This window comes from Salmo salar, chromosome 11 (assembly GCF_965601325.2).
Source record: "Salmo salar chromosome 11, fSalSal1, whole genome shotgun sequence".
NCBI lineage: Eukaryota > Metazoa > Chordata > Actinopteri > Salmoniformes > Salmonidae > Salmo > Salmo salar.
The window spans coordinates 79641453-79661301 of NC_138301.1; the positions used below are offsets into that span (position 1 = coordinate 79641453).

At 43.0% G+C, this 19849-nt stretch overlaps 2 protein-coding genes across 13 annotated transcripts in view; both read right to left on the reverse strand.

Moving 5' to 3' along the window:
- Nucleotides 1-234: 234 nt before the first annotated feature.
- ppia (peptidylprolyl isomerase A (cyclophilin A)) lies at nt 235-7012 on the reverse strand. Its single transcript, NM_001146606.1, is given in 5 exon segments — nt 235-710; nt 2473-2645; nt 3115-3203; nt 3928-3958; nt 6873-7012. Coding segments are annotated over 5 exon segments (495 nt in total). The 5' UTR covers nt 6942-7012; the 3' UTR covers nt 235-577.
- Nucleotides 7013-8211: 1199 nt separating this feature from the next.
- Nucleotides 8212-19849, reverse strand: part of LOC106562906 (zinc finger MIZ domain-containing protein 2) — a 52828-nt gene continuing 41190 nt past the window's right edge. For 8 of the 12 annotated variants that reach the window (XM_082958069.1, XM_082958067.1, XM_045689832.2 and 5 more), the window contains exons 14-21: nt 19526-19631; nt 19224-19381; nt 18956-19023; nt 18778-18846; nt 18283-18521; nt 18089-18204; nt 10947-11180; nt 8212-10103 (exon numbers count right to left, since the gene is read on the reverse strand). In XM_082958069.1, coding sequence (XP_082814195.1) covers nt 9996-10103; nt 10947-11180; nt 18089-18204; nt 18283-18521; nt 18778-18846; nt 18956-19023; nt 19224-19381; nt 19526-19631 — 1098 coding nt within the window. In that variant the 3' untranslated portion in view covers nt 8212-9995. Of the gene's footprint in view, nt 10104-10416; nt 10487-10946; nt 11181-18088; nt 18205-18282; nt 18522-18777; nt 18847-18955; nt 19024-19223; nt 19382-19525; nt 19632-19849 lie in introns of all 12 variants that reach the window. The other 4 variants (XM_082958074.1, XM_082958068.1, XM_082958072.1 and 1 more) reach the window with 3 other exon arrangements.

Below are 19849 nucleotides of genomic sequence, written 5' to 3' on the forward strand. Positions count from 1 at the left end.
CCCCAACCAAAACCTGGTATCAAGAAAATAAAACTAGCCACCTGAAATTCCCCACATGGCCCCTTCATTGTTGCTAGCCATCCAGAGTCACAACACACAGCCTTCTGCCCCATTGAAGTGTGCGCATCATGTAACCTCAGCTCACTAGTCTATGCTGGAGAAAAAGAACAAAAAAATTAAACACTTGAAACCATACACATTTGATCCACTCTTACTCAATGACACACAGCTATGGAATCTTTTGCCACTTTATTCAGAATTTGCTAAACAAATGTGGTCCTGATGGAACAATCCAAAAAATAAATAAAAAAGCAAGCCAAATGAAACTAGTTCAGACAGGACAAACCGTTCAGTAAGGGAGAGGAATGGTTAAAAAAAAAAAAAATCTCACTTAAAGGGAATGTTTTCGATTATGGGGGAGGGATAGCTTAAGGGAGGGATAGAAGGAAGGATAGGTTGATGCTTAGAGCTGTGTGGAGGGAGGGACCAAGGGATGAAAAGCTCAAAGCTGGGTGAAAGGAGGCAGGGTGGGAAGGAGGGATGAAAGCGGAAAGAGCGAGAGGGAGGGACAGGGTGCTCAGAGCTCTCCACAGTCAGCGATGACGACCTTGGCGGAGCATTTGCCACTGCTGGAACCCTTCTTCTCCATGTTAGAGACAATGCTGAGCCCCTCCACGACCTTGCCGAACACAACGTGCTTGCCGTTCAGCCTACAGAAGGAGAGAGCAAGATAAGCGCATCTAAGGAATAGTTCCTAACTGGACAAACAGACAGAAGTAATCCTGAGACTTAGGGCAACCAGGAACACAAAAATATGTTTTTAGTCACAGGCTGTGAATCATGGACTATGGGTAAGGATTATTTGTTAGTCAAATGACGGGCATCACTATAACCGTTCAAAATACACTTTCTCCTGTCCTTCTGCCTGGCACTAGCAGTAGGCACTGCAGCAGTAGGCACTGCAGCAGTGCCATTAGGTAAAGTATACTGAACAAAAATATTTTAAGCAGCAGCATGCAACAATTTCAAAGATTACTGAGTTACAGTTCATAAGGAAATCATTCAATTGAGCTCTATAGATTAGGGCCTAAATGAATCTATTTCACATGACTGGGAATACAGATACGCACCTATCGGACAGATGGCTTAAAAAAAAAAAACATCAGAAAAGCAGTCAGTATATGGTGTGACCATTTGCCTCATACGGCACAGCTCCTTCGCGTCGAGTTGCACAACACAGCTCCTGTGACACAGCTCCTTCGCGTCGAGAAATATTTAGAAAAGGCTTCTTACCTGCCACCCATTCTAAAACTGACTGCAGCTACTTGTTAAGCATTGCAGTGATTTTAATTGCTGTGGCCGTCCAATAGATGCAGGTCACCTAAACATGTATAGGGATATTTTCAGCTTCCAGGGATTGTGTACAGATCCTTGCAACATGGGCCTATGCATTACCATGCTGAAACACGGAGGTGACGGCGGTGGATGAATGCCACAACAATGAGTCTCGTCACCATCTCTGCATCTTTATCGATGGCAATTGTGCTCATTGTCCATAGCTTATGCCTGCCCATAACATAAGCCCACCGCCACTATGGGGCACTACGTTAACAAACTGCTAGCCCACAACGCCATACACGTGGTCTGCGGTTGTGAGGCCTAAAAACTACACTGAGGCAGCTTATAGTATATAAATTAACATTCAATTATCTGGAAACAGCTCTGGAGGACATTCCTGCAGTCAGCATGCCAATTACATGCTCCCTCAACTTGAGACTCCTGTGGCATTGTGTTGACAAAACGTCACATTTTATAGTGGCCTTTTGTCCCCAGCACAAGGTGCACCTGTGTAATGATCATACTGTTTAAATCTGCTTCTTGATATGCCACACCCTTCAGGTGGATGGATTATCCTGCAAAGGAGAAATGCTCACTAACAAGGGATGTAATTTCGATAAAATTGGAGAGAAGCTTTTTGTGCATATAGAATTTCTGGGATATTTTATTTCAGCTCATGAAACCAACATGTAGCGTTTATATCTTTGTTCCGCGTATATCTACTTAAAGTAGATATGATAGTTATTTTCTTAATGGTCTTCATCCATGATCTGCTACACAATTAGTGTACCAGCCCCACTGTTGGTAAGAACATATTCACAGACCAGTGGTGAACTGCCCTGAAGGACACTACTTTACAGTTGTTGGCCACATCACTAGTGAGGATGTGTCTTAGTTTCCGCAGTTTGTGTGCGCATGTATCAGAGAGGAACCATTGAAGGGTATGAGGCGTGTTGGGAAAGGTGGACTGCGTCAGTTTTGTTACCATTAAGCAGTGTCGTCACAACCACAAGGTTAGGAAGACCATCGTGAGATAGTCACTTGCAGAGTACGCATGTAAATTATTCACAAAATTTGAAATGAACCAGTCTCACCAATTAGTGTAAACTTTGTGTGTGTGTGTTCGCCCCTCACCAGTCGGTGTTAGCAGTGCAGATGAAGAACTGGGATCCATTGGTGTTGGGGCCAGCGTTGGCCATGGACAGACAGCCCATGCCTGTGTGCTTCAGGGTAAAGTTCTCGTCGGGAAACTTGTTGCCGTAGATGGACTTGCCCCCAGTTCCATTGTGGTTGGTGAAGTCACCACCCTAGGGGAAGGCAAAGCATAAGGGACATCATTTATTTTGTATAGCTTTCCCCTTTCTCTAACAAGGCTCCTGTATTCTACAATGTTGCCATTAGGCAGCGTCATCACAACCACAAGGCTCAGAAGACCATTGTGAGAAAAACGTCACTTGCAGGGAATGCGTGTAAATTATTCACTCAATGAATAATATGGATGGTAGGGGCCCAGCATTGGGCCTGGTTGCACCAGTCAGATCAGGGCCCATATTCAGAAAGTCTCAGAGGATAAGTACCAATCTAGGTTCAGTCCCCCCCCAATATAATTAATTATGATCTAAAAGGCAACAACTGATCCTAGATCAGCACTCCTTCTCTGAGACACTACAAATATCAGTGCAGATTGAGGAGCAGAAGCAGCCTTCGGGACTGTTGAGTTTAGTCTGGAAACAGCAACCCAGATTCTGCTGCCAACCACCCAACCCCCCCACTCACCTGGCACATGAAACCGGGGATGATACGATGGAAGCTGGAGCCCTTGTAGCCGAACCCCTTGTCCCCGGTGCACAGGACACGGAAGTTCTCTGGGGGGGAGGGGGGGGACGACAGGCACCCTGTTATTATCAGCAATGTGTGCATAGCTGCTTAAAGGGATATTTCTAAATATTGCCATTGAGGCCCTTTAGCAACTTCCCCAGAGTCAGATGGATAAAAAGAAAAATGTATATCTCAGTGTCCACTATGACTAGCATTAGCGCAATGACTGGAAGTCTATAGGTATATGCTAGCATGCCGATACCACCAACTTCCTTCATACTGGACAGAGACAAAACTGGTATCCACAAGTTCAGCCAACTCTGGGGAAGTAGTTTAAGGGCCTCATTGGGATTTTGGCAAAGTATCCCTTTAAAGGCTGCATGAAGTCAAAATAGTAGTTCTGCTCCTGATCACTGAAATCTATCAAGACTGACATGGTAGGCCAGGGCCACTCAATGCTACTTAATTACAAACAGCCTTGCATCAGCTGTTGCATTGTATATGATATCTGATCATGCAGCGACACATGTTTGTCATGTCGTGTAGATGGATCTAAATGCATGCTGCTGGCCTTTGGGGACCAGGGCTCACTGATGACAGAAAAGGTGCCATTGAAGGGGGTGAGGAATGTGGGGAAGGTTGGACAGCATCCGTTGTTGCCATTAGGTGTCATTCCAACCACAAGGCTTGGAAGACTATCGTGAGATAATCACTTGCAGAGTGTGTGTTTGTTAATTATTCAGGAATTGTACATCATTGAAGCCATCTTACCTGCAGTCTTGGGGACCACATCAGCAAAAAGCTGAAAGACGAGGAGAGAGGGCTTTTCATTAGTATACACAATCAATGAAGGGGAAACAGCATGCAGCTCAATGGAGGTAGAGCTCAAGTTGTCACTAATGAATAACGTGATAATTATAAACCAGGGTAATAAAAGACTACCGCTAAAGCATTGACCACAGGACCCAAAGCAGACGGCGTCTAAACCTCGTTGGTTCTAGGTGTTGCTTCTAGACTCGTTCTGTTCCAATCTAGAACAACTCCCATGTGAGGACCATGAGACCGTAGGCAGGTTTCCATTGACTAAGGTTTATTAGACAAACGCAACATCAAATTATGACGTGTGTAATGGAAACAGCAGATAGAAATTCTAAAGAGCGACAATTTCTCTGTTCAACAGGGATGGATCTTTTGGCCAACATAATTCTGAAATGAAAGTGTTCTTCCAATAAGTGATGATTGCCATCATGTAACTAACTATAAGCTCTACTCCACATTTAATTCTGAATGCCTACTGCTTCAAAATTTTCCAAATCCAACTCTAAAAATAATTGTTATTTGCAGGACGAGGATTGTCCGGACTTTCAAGAATGACTGGATTGCTGCTTCCTTACTTTTCTGGTAAGCTGGCAAGTTTAAACCAATTATTTCAGATCTACAGGTGTGCATGTTTCACCATAGCACAGGCCTTGATGCGTTGCCACAAATATTAGTATATTATTGCATTCTATGCTGGCTTTCTCAGGCTACCAGAGGTATGAAACATAGGTGGCAGGGAATACAGGCTACCACCAATTTATTATGGCACAATTTGCCTAAATGGGTAAAGGAAACACTTCAACCACAAAATTTTAGCGGACGTTTTGTTAGTGTGATGTCATTACTTAGATGTTTTTAAAATCAACACAAGACAGTTAAATGGAAACATACCCTAGCAGGCAATTGTTGCATCTACAGAAATTCATGTCAACCCCCCCCCCCCCCCCAAAAAAAGAGCAAAATTAAACAAAAAGTTCACTGGACAAGTTAATGGAAACAGCTACTGACTGTGAGACAGGTGAATCTCTACAGACGTCATTTCCAACCCATCACTTGACAGTCAGGGGCAACAACTGGCCACCTAGAACACTAGCGACAGGTAATGACTTCACTGAATTCCACAGCATGACACATGTCAAGTGTAGTGTGTACTATCTCACGTCACCATGAAATTACTCTTCCCTTAAGGAACTGATCAAGGATCAATTCACAAAATCCTTTCAAATGCATTAAGAGGGATGGGATTAGGTTAGATCAATGTCTAGAGCCAATTAGGCTATATTCTATTCCTGCCAAGTGTCAACCACCTGTGAAACGTGAATGTTGACATATAGGCGGTTTACAACATGCCTTTCCCTCCACCAGGTTCCAGCTGACACAGCCACTCTTCTCACTTCCCTCCCTCCTCCAGCCCCAGACACACCCCAGTACTTTTCCACTCCTTAGATGAGGAACAATTTAAGGAAAAAGGAAGTCACCACTGCTGTCATTGGGCCAATGCTGTAGAGGCTGGTCTGAGGTCAGTTTTGAGTCTCCCGCACCCTAATGTGGAAGGTAAAGATTTAGGGAGCATAGACTTCTCCTGGATCTGTGATTTTGACCAACCTCTGTACTACACTAGGCTGGATAGGCTACAATGTTTAGCTTAGCAAGCAGCACCAGAGCTACTGGGATCATGGCCTATAGGTCATAAACAATGGGATCAACTGCACGCCCACGTGCTCCCTCCCACGTGATGACAAAAGGTTTGGAGATCAAATTGTCCAAAACGAAGCAAAAGCTACAATAGTCACCAAGTACCACAGTCCATTTTGCCATTTGGAAGCTACTGTGTAATGTTTCATCTTAAAAAGGGAAAGGCGGATTAGCGTTTTTATCCTCCTGGATTTCACGGTGATATCTGGCCTTAAATCCTTTTCGTGTGCGCCACTGCACCTAGTCAACAAAATCTTGAGATTTAATACCATTCACAATATCCTGATTACTTAGGAGGGAATGGGCATGCAGGCTCTCTAGTGCCACGTGCTGTTTGAATGGAAAACATGATTGCAGCAGCTAAAAGCAAGGTTTTAGAAGTTTATAGAGAGAAAGGCCAGGCAGTTGAAAATGTATGACCTTTACAGCATATTTCATAACAATTAACAGTTAGCATAACGTTACACCGCAGTACATTGGATTGCAGTGGGACCATGGTCCACATTCTCATTGGTGCCTTAGAATGCTAATGGGGATGGGTAAATTACCAGATTAATCAACTCATTGATCGCAGCCAATACTTTGATTTGGTGCAATGTGCTTTTAGGTACATTGTGTTCCCGGCCTTCCAACCCTACATCCCTCCTTTCTCAAAATGGCATCTGGCGCTATGAAAAAAAAAATACGTTGAAAATGGCGACTGGTTAAAAATTGCATGTCCGGAAACTCTAGTGAAACTGAAACTAACGTTATCTAGCGGTGTTAATCTAAACAACGCAATTGACCATTTACGCGCTCATTTTGGAATTCCAAGATCGTAGTAATTATCAATGCTATTGCAAAAACTATGGACAAGACCGTTATTTTACATCACGATTTAGATACCGACAAGAAAACAATGCCAAAGTAAACGCAAGAACAGCAAAAACAAACCAAATCTCAATCATTGTGGGAAAATTATGCAGATCAACTGAGGTTGGAGCAAAATTGGGGAGTTTTCAATGAAACACAATAGCTAGCTAACGTTAGCTAGTTAATCAACATGTCAAAGATGAAAGCACGTGGGTCGAGTCTGACAGCATCCCGGGTGCATGCAACTGCCGGGCAGCTAGTTAAAGCAGACCCTAATGAGACTTAAGCAATCCTTTTGAAGTTAAAAATCACATTTATTCCCAAACAAGAAGATTTGCTCTGCTCCTTACCTCAATTTCAATCCTGCCGGCGGGGGAATCGCCGATAGTGATGTCGAAGAAAACTCTGGGGTTAGGCATGATTGGGATTAAAGGTTTTTAATTTCGTGAAAATACACGAGTACAGGACAAGTTTACTGGACCGTGCCGCAGCTGACTCGGAACAGAAACACTGCTGTGTACACAAAATATATATGCGTACCCCAGGGAAGCCTCTGGAGCCAATGCAAACCAATTAGAAGACTGGGACCACTGAGTGGCATGAGTTTAAACCAATTAGATGTCTCGGGGGGAATAAATTACAACAATGGTCCCTTCCCTTGCACGCCGGTTTGATCAGCGAGGTTTGGGGGACGTACTCGTGATTGGCTCATTATGATGCACACAAATTACAATAACACATACTGCCCAATGCTCTGCCAGGGAAAGTCTAGGCGTGTACTGTCGCTGGCTGGATTGTACAGGGCGTCTCCCGCCGAATAAAATCGCCATTATGGCTCAAATATAAAACTGAGTTACCAATGGCATTGTATGGCGCAACGGATACGAACTGGCAAGTGTTTGTCTTTCACCACTGGACAAAGCGCTCGTGGAATGTATGCGGCATGATCACGAATTATTGTAGGCCTAATAAAATACACCGCTATCTTGTATGTATGCCGGATTAGCAAGTGTTGTATGTGTGCCAGGGTAAACTACCGTGCGGGGGCCACGCCTAAAATGTTGCGGTTGTAGCGTGTTGCTAACTCGAGCCTGGGTCACGGTTGGTAATATCTAGATGGGATGCAGTTTATCAAATTTACGTCCAAGGTTTTTGTTGTTGTTGTGCATTTTAGCTAACCTTAACCTGCCGCGTAAATTCTAAACCTGCAGTGGAAATTAAATTATGACAAAAGCATGATCCTTTCAAGCCATGACCGTCATATTGGCTAGAAGGTTTTTTTTTTTTTTACTTTTGTGAAACGAATGTCACTGGCAATTCATGTGTAGTCATTTGTATTTTTTTTTATTTTATTGCTTAATTTATTTTATGCTTCATAAGAAAATGTATTTGTAGCGATGTCCTGTTTTTGTATTGTAATATAAAAACAAGGGATGCTGCTAATGTCAAAGTAACAGGTTCGAGTCGCGTCGGAGTCAATTTTTGCGTTTTAGCAAACCCTAAACCTTTTCCTAACCTAATTCAACCAACCTGCAACAAATTCTCATAACCTGCTACATCCTATCTAGACAAAGCCTGGTTTCTGCTCTCTGGTTTTGCTGCACATGGGATAAGTCGGCGTGTTCTTTCCTGTAGCCTACACCTGCTAGCTAGGGGGACAAAATACATTAAAGAACTAGGGAAACATAATCAGAAGTGACATTTTTTACTTATAAAACATAATGGAAATATTTCACATTTTTAGAAAAACTGGTGTGCAGTTAATAGGACAATTTAACAGTGTATTAATTGTATTCACTGACATGGGCCTCTTAAGCATAATCATCTAGACAATAAAACATGAACAATTGTTACCTAGCAGATGCTGGTGTTGTCTCTGAAATCCCTTGTACAGTCTCATATAGTAACCAGGGCCCTTATTCACAAAGCAGCTCAGAATAGGAGTGCTGATCTAGGACCTAGACCCCCCCCCCCCCCCTCCCCCATATAATTGTATTAATTATGATCTGAAAAGGAAAACTGATCCTAGATCAGGACCTTGAGACATTTTGTGAATGCAGGCCCCTGTAAGTCTACTGACATGAATTTGACATTTCTGAACTCATGACCTCTGCTAGTTTAAACACATATAGGACAGATGTGCACAGCTTCACCAACTCTGGAATTACTCTAATAACAATATGGTCATGATTATAAAACAATTTATATCATACAGATTTAAAAAAACATTGCACATCCAACTTCTGGTGCCATGAACAGTAAGGCCTATCATACAAACCAATGAACCTCAGAAAGGAGTGGGGACAGGTAGATAGTCCCTTCAGGCTAAAGACCCAGAGAGAGGAAGCAGAAAGGCTGTTTAAACCTTGTTATTGTTTTAAATGTGTGTTACGGGGCTGGAAAGAGATGGGCTGGAGAGGAGGAAGAGAGAGATAATACACATTCACTTCCTGACATAAGGGAAACAACTTCTCCCCCTCCATCAATGCACAGGACTTTACTGGGGATCCCTTCTTGAAAGTGTATGTGTGTACAATTGTGCATGTTTAAATGTCTCAGCAGTATAGTTGTTATCTTGAAGGAGGGAGAGCAAGAGAGAAGGGAGGATTACCAGAGACAGGGTGTGAATGGAGGTGAGAGTCCCATCTGGCTTCGCACTCATCCGACTAACCCTCTCCTCCCATCCCACCCCCCCTTTACCCTCTTTGTGCCCAACCCAGTACAAAAATAACACCTCTCTCTCTGTATCCCTCTTGCTCTACAAGTCTAGATCAGTGTAAGTGAAAAAATTCCCTCCCATCTCCTTTTGTGTGCTGGCTTTGTATGATCTAAGTGTAGATACAGTAAGCTGAGTACTGTATGTATTGCCCAGGTGTGAGGCTGCATATCCTGATTTCAGCATTCATAACTCCCCTTTAGGATGAACACCACCTCTTACTTTCTTTATGAAACTAAGTCATGTCAACAGAGATCCACTATGCCTATTCCACGTGTATTGACAAGATCCACAATCATAAATACACAATGGAAAGTCAACATAACACTTTCTTTTTCTTGTTTCTAAAAATATCCTTTAAAAACTTAAATCCTTCGGCTTGTGATTTTTTGAGAACATTGAATTACAATTATAGCGGCTGGCCTGTGCAGGCAGTCCCATGTGTCAGTCACTCAGTCTTGGACAGACAGTCATTCTCTTTCTCTGAATTTTTTAAAACGTACTTGATGGATCCAGAGTGCAATGGGACGCTTTACATTAAGTCTAAAAACACTATAGTCTTGACAGAGTTCCCAGACAGAAACAGTCATGTCTCTCACTACCCTCTGCACCTTCCCTTGGAAAGCCTGTTGGTCTGGTCCACAGAGAGTATACAAACATGGATCCCTCGGTCTGTACCCGCTCTCTTTTTTTTGCCCCCCTCTCCTCTGCTCTTCCCCCTCTAGGATGAAGCTTTCCCTTAATGAGAAGGGAGTCTTCAGTTGTTCTCGAACAGTGAGAGCAGGTCATCGTTGTTGTTGCTAGGTAGATCTGGAGGACCTAGGTAGGACAACAGCTCATCTGGATTGGTCAGCTCAGGGAGAAGCTGGAAATGGGAAAGAGAAGAGGGGAAGAAAGTGTTATTGTTGTCATTGTTTGCTTTGACATGTTCCTTCGCTTTTCATGCCAATAAAGCCTCTAGAATTGAAATGAATGAATTTTAGAAAAGCAGAGAGAAAGGGGTAGAGAGGGAGAACAAGAGAGAGGAAGGTTTGTTTGTGGCACATGGATGTGGCAAAAAACAAGCTCTTTCCAAGAGTGAAGGTAGCTTCAGATAGCTTCAGTTCCACATGCCCAATATCACTCAATCCACATTATCGCTGAACGAGCAGCTAGCTGGCTCTGTGTGGTTGCCTTACAGTTGTCTAACGGTTGTCTTATGGTTGTCTTACGGTTGTCGTAGTAGATTGATCTGTGGAAGTTCCTCCCCTGCACCCGGTTCGCCCCGTCCCCAGTAAAAGAGGGAGGGTGGGGGTTAGTATAAGACCACCCACATGGGCACAGGGCCACGGTCCAATATCCACACTAGCAATATCACTTAGGACGCATGCGCAGCATGCCCAATATAGGATTTCAGTCTAAGTGATATTGCTAGAGTGGATATTGGAACAGGGCCCACGGCTAAAAATCATAATGGCATGCATCATATGTACACTCTTAGCTCACACCTGCATGAATTATCACCACTTCGTCATTGGTGATGAATCTTCAAACTGTTTGTGTAAATTTGCAAAAGTGACTGTTTGCTATCGCAGCTGTTGCCCGAATATCACAAGGAAAAAAATGTGGTTTTGCCATATCTGTATTAGCTACCATGGTCAAGAACATATCAGTATCGGACCGCATTTCCATATGGGTGTGTCTAGACAGGGCTGAGGTGGTGACTTACATCCAAGGCATGATCCGCTCCCTCTCCTCCTCCCGCTACCCCCGTTCCTCCTGGACCCCCCTGGCCGAACGAGCCCTCCGCCTGTAGCCGGGCATTCTGGGTATTGGAGTTCCGCTGCTGCATCTGTCCACCAATGCTGCTTCCGAGACTCTGGTTACCATGGAGACCCTGCTGGTGCTGCTGTTGTTGCTGCAGGGCATTATGGGAAGGGTCCATACGGCCAGAATGGGACATCTGATGGTGAGAGAAAGAGGGAGAGCAACCGAGAGAGTGATAGGAAGGGGGAAAAATAAAAGGAAGAAAAAGAGAGAGGATATCGAGTTTCACATTGTATGACGTTACATGGAGGTTAAGTTCACGATCGCTGAACAGTTGTGAACGCGTTCAAAATGGTGCAATCCTGTTCGACTCCACAGTGTGTGTGTGTGAGTGAGTGAGAGAAAGAGAAGTGAAGAGAGAGAATGGTCGACATTTTGCGTTCCTCTAAAAAGCTTTCTTGGACAACTGAGCGCCTGTGTGTAAGAGTGTGTGGGTATGAGAGTAAACGCTGTCTCCTCCAGGCCCAGTCAAAAGGCTCTTTACTGTACATACGAGCAAGGGCATGACAGTCACTCTTACATCACTTATATAAAAAACACCACAGTAAGTGGCTTCAGGAAAAACGAATGTAATAACATGGTCAATCAGCTGATGCTTTTATCCAAAGTCACTTATGGTGAACACAGACACACAATCTTCGCCCTACTCAGAAATCCACCCAACTGGTGTTGCTCTAACCAACTGTGCCACTGGAACCAAAGTAAGACAAAATGTCTGACTACTCTACTGTGTCAAGGACAGTCACTGGCTGGATCACAAATGGCACCCTATTCCCTATATAGTGCACCTCTTTTGACCAGGGCCATAGACCTCTGGTCAAAAGTAGTGTACTATAGAGAATAGGGTGCCATTTGGGACATAAACAATGTGCGTAATTAGAAGCACGAGACGGTAATCTGATATGGGACACATTCCTAGGAGTAACTCCATTACTATACTAGCGTGTGTCTGCCCTATGTGAAGTGCCACTTTTACTCATTGACTGTTAGGCACTTCAAGATGCCCAATATGTTCATATTTAAAACAAAAAGTGTACTATGCAAATATAAAGTATAGAGGATGCCTAAGCCATAACAAGTGTGCATCTGATAAGGGAACATTCCAATGAAGTTTTCAGTAGTGTGCCAGTATCCATGCAAATATATTCTTTCATGCGTCTGTATATCTATATGCTTCGGTTAAGTGAATGTATCACTAGGGTTTATTATGCACATGATTTAAAACACCAGGTAAAGAATCAAAATAGTACCGTAAAATGAAGCTGAGGTACCCAAAATATTGTGTGGTTCACAGTCCCAACACAGGAACAAATGTGTATGTTTTACTTATCTGTACTGAAATAATTTTATTTGATACATTTCAAATGCAAATAAAGTTAACTAATTCCATAAACTGAGCAGATCACAAAGGAAAATAAATAAGATTTCAAGTGCTTGTTCGAGGATGAAAATGTAGCCAATGCTTTCCGATTACTCCAGAGTCCATTTGCAAATGCATGTTCACCATTAAGTGACCTACTTGGAGCATGTGATAGGTCTCTTTATAGAGATGAGAGAAGCCTGATGTAAGAACATCAGGTGTATACTTTGGCCTTGTATGTGTGCTCATTCCCTCCCTTTCTCTGACCCTGACTGACTAGAAATGGAATTGACCCCCGAACCTAGTCACTGTGTCCCTGTATGTGTTTGTGGTGAGCTGATTAACCACATTTCAGTTATTTCTTGTTTTTTGAACAACTAATTGACCAATGTCTGTTCAATTATTTGAATTCCATCTAGATTTTTTTATGTGAGCTAAAACTGCAGTTTCTCTAGTGATAAATCAGATCAAGCCCCAACTTTGCAATGTAACAGGGAGTTGTATTCTACATAGCTTAGCACAGAAAGGGTGGTAATTAACTACACTGAACAAAACAATTAATGCAACATGTAAAGTCTTGGTTCCATGTTTCATGAGCTGAAATAAAAAAGACACCAGAAAGCGAATTTCTCAAATTTTGTGCACACCCTTGTTAGTGAGCATTTCTACATTGCCAAAATAATCCATCCACCTGACAGGTGTGGCATATCAAGAAGCTGATTAACTTCTTTGGGATAGGGGGCAGTATTTTCACGGCCGGATAAAAAAACGTACCCGATTTAATCTGGTTACTACTCCTGCCCAGTAACTAGAATATGCATATAATTATTGGCTTTGGATAGAAAACACCCTAAAGTTTCTAAAACTGTTTGAATGGTGTCTGTGAGTATAACAGAACTCGTATGGCAGGCCAAAACCTGAGATGATTCCTTACAGGAAGTGCCCTGTCTGACAATTTGTTGGCCTTCTGTTGCATCTCTATCGAAAATACAGCATATCTGCTGTAACGTGACATTTTCTAAGGCTTCCATTGGCTCTCTGAAGCCACCAGAAAGTGGAATGGGGTGTCTGCTGTCTCTGGGCTAAGTACAGGAGCTCTGTTTGTGAGTGGTCAGCCTAGTGGCTCAGAGGCAGGAGATGCGCGTTCATGAGAAGTGGCCATTTTTTTCTTTCAGCCTTTGAATGAATACAACGTTGCCCGGTTGGAATATTATCGCTATTTTACGAGAAAAATAGCATAAAAATTGATTTTAAACAGCGTTTGACATGCTTCTAAGTACGGTAATGGAATATTTTGAATTTTTTTGTCACGAAACGCGTCACCCTTCGGATAGTTACCTGAACGCACGAACAAAACGGAGCTATTTGAATATAACTATGGATTATTTGGAACCAAAACAACATTTGTTGTTGAAGTAGAAGTCCTGGCAGTGCATTCTGACGAAGAACAGCAAAGGTAATCAAATTTTTGTAATAGTAATTCTGAGTTTACTGAGCCTCGACGTTGGCAAGTGTCTGAATAGCTAGCCTTGATGGCCGAGCTATGTACTCAGAATATTGCAAAATGTGCTTTTGCCGAAAAGCTATTTTAAAATCTGACACCGCGATTGCATAAAGGAGTTCTGTATCTATAATTCTTAAAATAATTATGTATTTTGTAAACGTTAATGCTGAGTAATTTAGTAAATTCACCGGAAGTTTTCGGTGTGTATGCTAGTTCTGAACATCACATGCTAATGTAAAAAGCTGGTTTTTGATATAAATATGAACTTGATTGAACAAAACATGCATGTATTGTCTAACAATGTCCTAGGAGTGTCATCTGATGAACATCAAAGGTTAGTGCTGCATTTAGCTGTGTTTTTGTTTTTTTGTGACATATATGCTTGCTTTGAAAATGGCTCTGATTATTTCTGGCTGGGTACTCTCCTGACATAATCTAATGTTTTGCTTTCGCTGTTAAGCCTTTTTGAAATCGGACAATGTGGTTAGATTAATGAGAGTCTTGTCTTTCAAATGGTGTAAAATAGTCATATGTTTGAGAAATTGAAATTATAGAGTTTGAGGTATTTGTATTTAACCTGTTAGGGCTAGGGGGCAGTATTGACACGGCCGGATAAAAAAACGTACCCGATTTAATCTGGTTACTACTCCTGCCCAGTAACTAGAATATGCATATAATTATTGGCTTTGGATAGAAAACACCCTAAAGTTTCGAAAACTGTTTGAATGGTGTCTGTGAGTATAACAGAACTCATATGGCAGGCCAAAACCTGAGAAGATTCCATGCAGGAAGTGGCCTGTCTGACAAGTTGTGTTTCATCTTGGCTCTTTTTATTGAAGACTGAGGATCTTTGCTATAACGTGACACTTCCTACGGCTCCCATAGGCTCTCAGAGCCCGGGAAAAAGCTGAACGATATCGAGGCAGCCTCTGGCTGAAACACATTATCGCTTTTGGCAAGTGGCCGATCAGAGTACTATGGGCTTAGGCGCGTGCCCGAGTCCACCCCATGCTTTATTTTCTTTCGTCTATTTACCTAAACGCAGATTCCCGGTCGGAATATTATCGCTTTTTTATGAGAAAAATGGCATAAAAATTGATTTTAAACAGCGGTTGACATGCTTTGAAGTACGGTAATGGAATATTTTGAATTTTTTTGTCACGAATTGCGCCATGCTCGTCACCCTTATTTACCCTTTCGGATAGTGTCTTGAACGCACGAACAAAACGCCGCTATTTGGATATAACAATGGATTATTTTGAACCAAACCAACATTTGTTATTGAAGTAGAAGTCCTGGGAGTGCATTCTGACGAAGACAGCAAAGGTAATAACATTTTTCTTATAGTAAATCTGACTTTGGTGAGTGCTAAACTTGCTGGGTGTCTAAATTGCTAGCCCTGTGATGCCGGGCTATCTACTGAGAATATTGCAAAATGTGCTTTCACCGAAAAGCTATTTTAAAATCGGACATATCGAGTGCATAGAGGAGTTCTGTATCTATAATTCTTAAAATAATTGTTGTGCTTTTTGTGAACGTTTATCGTGAGTAATTTAGTAAATTCACCGGCAGTGTTCGGTGGGAATGCTAGTCACATGCTAATGTAAAAAGCTGGTTTTTGATATAAATATGAACTTGATTGAACAAAACATGCATGTATTGTATAACATAATGTCCTAGGGTTGTCATCTGATGAAGATCATCAAAGGTTAGTGCTACATTTAGCTGTGGTTTGGGTTTATGTGACATTATATGCTAGCTTGAAAAATGGGTGTCTGATTATTTCTGGCTGGGTACTCTGCTGACATAATCTAATGTTTTGCTTTCGTTGTAAAGCCTTTTTGAAATCGGACAGTGTGGTTAGATTAACGAGAGTCTTGTCGTTAAAATGGTGTAAAATAGTCATATGTTTGAAAAATTGAAGTTTTTGCATTTTTGAGGAATTTGAATAACGCGCCACGGGATTACACTGGCTGGTGAGCAAGCGTCCCACCTAGCCCATAGAGGTTAACGCCATTGGCTGTTGGCTAGGGGTTCCGCTGGCGGAACGGGGTTCCGCTAGCGGAACGTCTAGATGCAAGAGGTTAAACAGCATGATCATTCAAAGACTCAATCATGAAGACTCTTCCTGACAGTTGTGGCTGCTTTGCATGACTTATTGTTGTCTCTACCTTCTTGCCCTTTGTGCTGATGTCTGTGCCCAATAATGTGTGTACCCTGTTTTGTGCTGCTACCATGTTGTTGCTACCATGCTGTGTTGTCATGTTTTCTGCCATGCTGTTGTCTTAGGTCTCTCTTTATGTAGTGTTCCCTCTTGTTGTGATGTGTGTTTTGTCATATATTTTTATTTAATACATTTTTAATCCCAGCCGCCGTCCCCGCAGGAGGCCTTTTGGTAGGCCGTCATTATAAATAAGAATTTGTTCTTAACTGACTAGCCTAGTTAAATAAAAAGTTAAATAAAATAAATTACACAGGTGCACCTTGAGCTGGGGACAGTAAAATGCCACTAAAATATTATGTTTTGTCACAACACAATGCCACAGATGTCTCAAGTTAAGGGAGTGCTCAAATTGGCAAGGTCGACTGCAGGATGGTCCACCAGAGTTGTTGCCAGAGAATTGAATGTTCAGTTCTCTACCATAAGCAACATCATTTTAGAGAATTTGACAGTACGTCCAACCGGTCTCACAACCTCAGACCACGTGTAACCATGCCAGGCCAGGACCTCCATATCCAGCTTCTTCACCTGCGGGATCGTCTGAGACCAGCCACCAGGACAGCTGATGAAACTGTGGGTTGGCACAAACAAAGAATCTCTGCACCATCTGTCAGAAACCATCTCAAGGAAGCTCATCTGCATGCTCGTAGTCCTCACCAGGGTCTTGACCGGCAGTTCAGCGTCATAACTGACTTCAGTGGGAAAATGCTCACCATTGATGGCCACTGGCACGCTAGAGAAGTGTGCTCATGGATAAATCCTGCTTTCAACGTTGTGAACAGAGTGCCCCATTGTGGCGGTGGGGTTATGGTATGGGCAGGCATAAGCTACGGACAACGAACACAATTGCATTTTATCGATGGCAATTTGAATGCAGAGAGATACCGTGACGAGATCCTGGAGGACCATTGTCGTGCCATTCATCCACCGCCATCACCTCATGTTTCAGCATGATAATGCATAGGCCCATGTTGCAAGGATCTGTACACAGTTCCTGAAGCTGAAAATGTCCCAGTTCTTCCATGGCCTGCAAAGTCACCCATTAAGCATGTTTGGTACGCTCTGGATCAATGTGTACGACAGCATGTTCCAGTTCTCGCCAATATCCAGCAACTTCGCACAGCCATTAAAGAGTGGGACAACATTCCACAGGCAACAATCAAAAGCCTGATCATTTCTGTGCGAAGGAGATGTCATGCTGCATGAGGCAAATGGTGGTCACACCAGATACTGACTGGTTTTCTGATCCACGCCCCTACAAAAAAAAAGATTACAAAAAAAAAAAGAAGTCAATTAGGGCCTAATGAATTCATTTAAAGTGACTGATTTATTGTCCCCAGCACAAGGTGCACCTGTGTAATTAATGTTATTTTATTTAACTAGGCAAGTCAGCTAAGAACAAATTCTTATTTACAGTAAAATCTTTGAAATTGTTGCATGTTGCGTTTATATTTTTGTTCAGTGCATAATGACCATAATCCATTGCTCGCCTACTTGTCCCGTCTGTGTTTCTTTTACGCCTGCTACGTAAAAGAAAGAAGATTGCTGGATATACAGCAGATAGAGCTCAGTTGATTTGGGAGGCATCTTTACCTGAAAATGCACGATCTAAGTGATTGATAGTTGGTATTCAGCAGTCATAAACATAGGCCTTACATTGAAGTGATTGTCAGGCATCAGCTCAAATGTAACTAAAATATTTTATTAAAGTAATGTTAATAAATTATGGTTAATAAGCAGTAATGGGCAGTCACTACCATCATAGAACTTGTATTAATTGTTTTATTCTGTGTTGTTACAGCATTCAATCCACATTTTTTTTTTTAAAGTGCTCATTTTTATAAATAATCGAACCGACCTCAAAAGGCACTAATCGCTCAGCACTACTGCCTGTTTATCGCTGTGAGTGTTTTCCTGTGTGTCTGTGCATTAGTGTGTGCCTATCTGTGGGTGTGTTACCTGGTCCTGTTGGTAGATGTTAGGGGGTCCGGGGGAGGTGAAGTCTCTCAGGGTGGGAGTTCCAGGGGTGTTGGGGAAGTCAGAGAAACCTGACTGGCTGGAGTATCCTGTGCCTGCTGGATGAAAACCACAAATATAAGGACACTTTTGTGTGCGTGTGTGTGTGCGCTCGCATCTGTCTGTCTCCTCCCTACCTTGGCTGTTGTAGTCAGGTGTGTTCCTGCCCCCTGGTGGTTGACCCTGGTAGGGTGAGGCTGGTCCCAGGGCAGCGATCATCTCCATGACGCTGGGCATCATCATGTGACTGGGGCTGACCGTCCGGCAGCGTTTTAACACCGGCCCGTCTGCTTCCTCCTTTATGTGGATATCTGGTTTGACGGGCACCGGCCTCCAGCCACACACTGGGTCAATGGTGATCTCCTCATAGTCCGAACTGAGGGAAGAGGTTAGACAAGGAAGAGCAAGATATGGCAAACTGTAGACCTAATTATGGTTAAGCTAAAGAAAAACGAAATATGAACATAGTAGGGCAGGAAAATTCTGTTGATTTTCTTTCTTCCCCTCTAAATGGACACCAGGTGGGTTCAATTAATTATCAGGTAGAACAGAAAACCAGCGAGCAGTACTCCGGACCTCCAGGCTCAGATTTAAATACCCATGTAGTAGGGGATTTGCAGACAGACACTTACTTCTGTATGTATATTAGAATGCCCAGCATGTACTGGTCCACTTCTAGGCCCTCCAGTAGCGCCGTCTTACTGTGGTGGAGAGATACACATGGTCCAGATGACAAAAAAAACAGCAGGTCTTTGTCTATGGGAAAGATAAGGCATGCTAAAAGATATGTAAATTGTTGCGTTAACATACTTGCACACAGGGCATCTCCAGGTCCCTCTCTCACAGTTCAACTGCAGGTACGACTCCAGGTCAAAGCACTGCCGAGAGCGAGAGAGAGAGAGAGAGACAGAAAGAGGTTTAGGGTGTGTGTGTGCGGATGTTTGTCTCTCACAATATGTTAAGAGTGATGATATGCGCGTGTGTATGCGAGCACGTGTTTTCACCTGTATTTGTGCGTGTGCCTAGTCTCTCACCTGTATGTGCCTAGTCTCTCACCTGTATGTGCCTAGTCTCTCACCTGTATGTGTCTACAGTCGTGTCCTCGTGCAGGCAGCTGGATGCGCCTGAAGGTGATAGGACATTTCAGGGAGACTTTGATTGCCGTCTGTTCCACACCGTCCTCTCCGTTCAGCCCTGGGGTCCCGGGGATGGTCCCACTACTGAAGTTCCTCTTAACTGAGGAGAGGGAGAGAAAGAGAGAGGGAGAGGAAGAGACAAGAGAGCAGGGAAGAGAACAGGTGAGAATTGCAGTGAGAAGAAGTCTATGTTTTTCTGAGAACCAACCAGCCAGTCAGGCGTATGTGTGTGTGTTCCACTCACTCTTAGTGACACAGTGCTCTGCAGGCAGTAGTCTCTTCTTCATTAATCCCTGAAGAACTGAGCGTACTGACGGCCTGTGGACCAGCTGCAACACAAACAGGTGGGACTAGAGAGAGAGGGTGAGAGAGAGAGAGAGAGAGAGAGAGAGAGAAATTGGATTACAAACAAGTAAATATGTCCTTTCGTGACAAGATAAAGATATGGGAAAGAGGTCATATTTTGGTTGCTATCAAAGATCAGAACCAGATGAAGACTTAACAAAACATCCTTATACAACCAGCACACAACCGGACTAGGACTTCATAAGGCATTTTTGCCTGTATG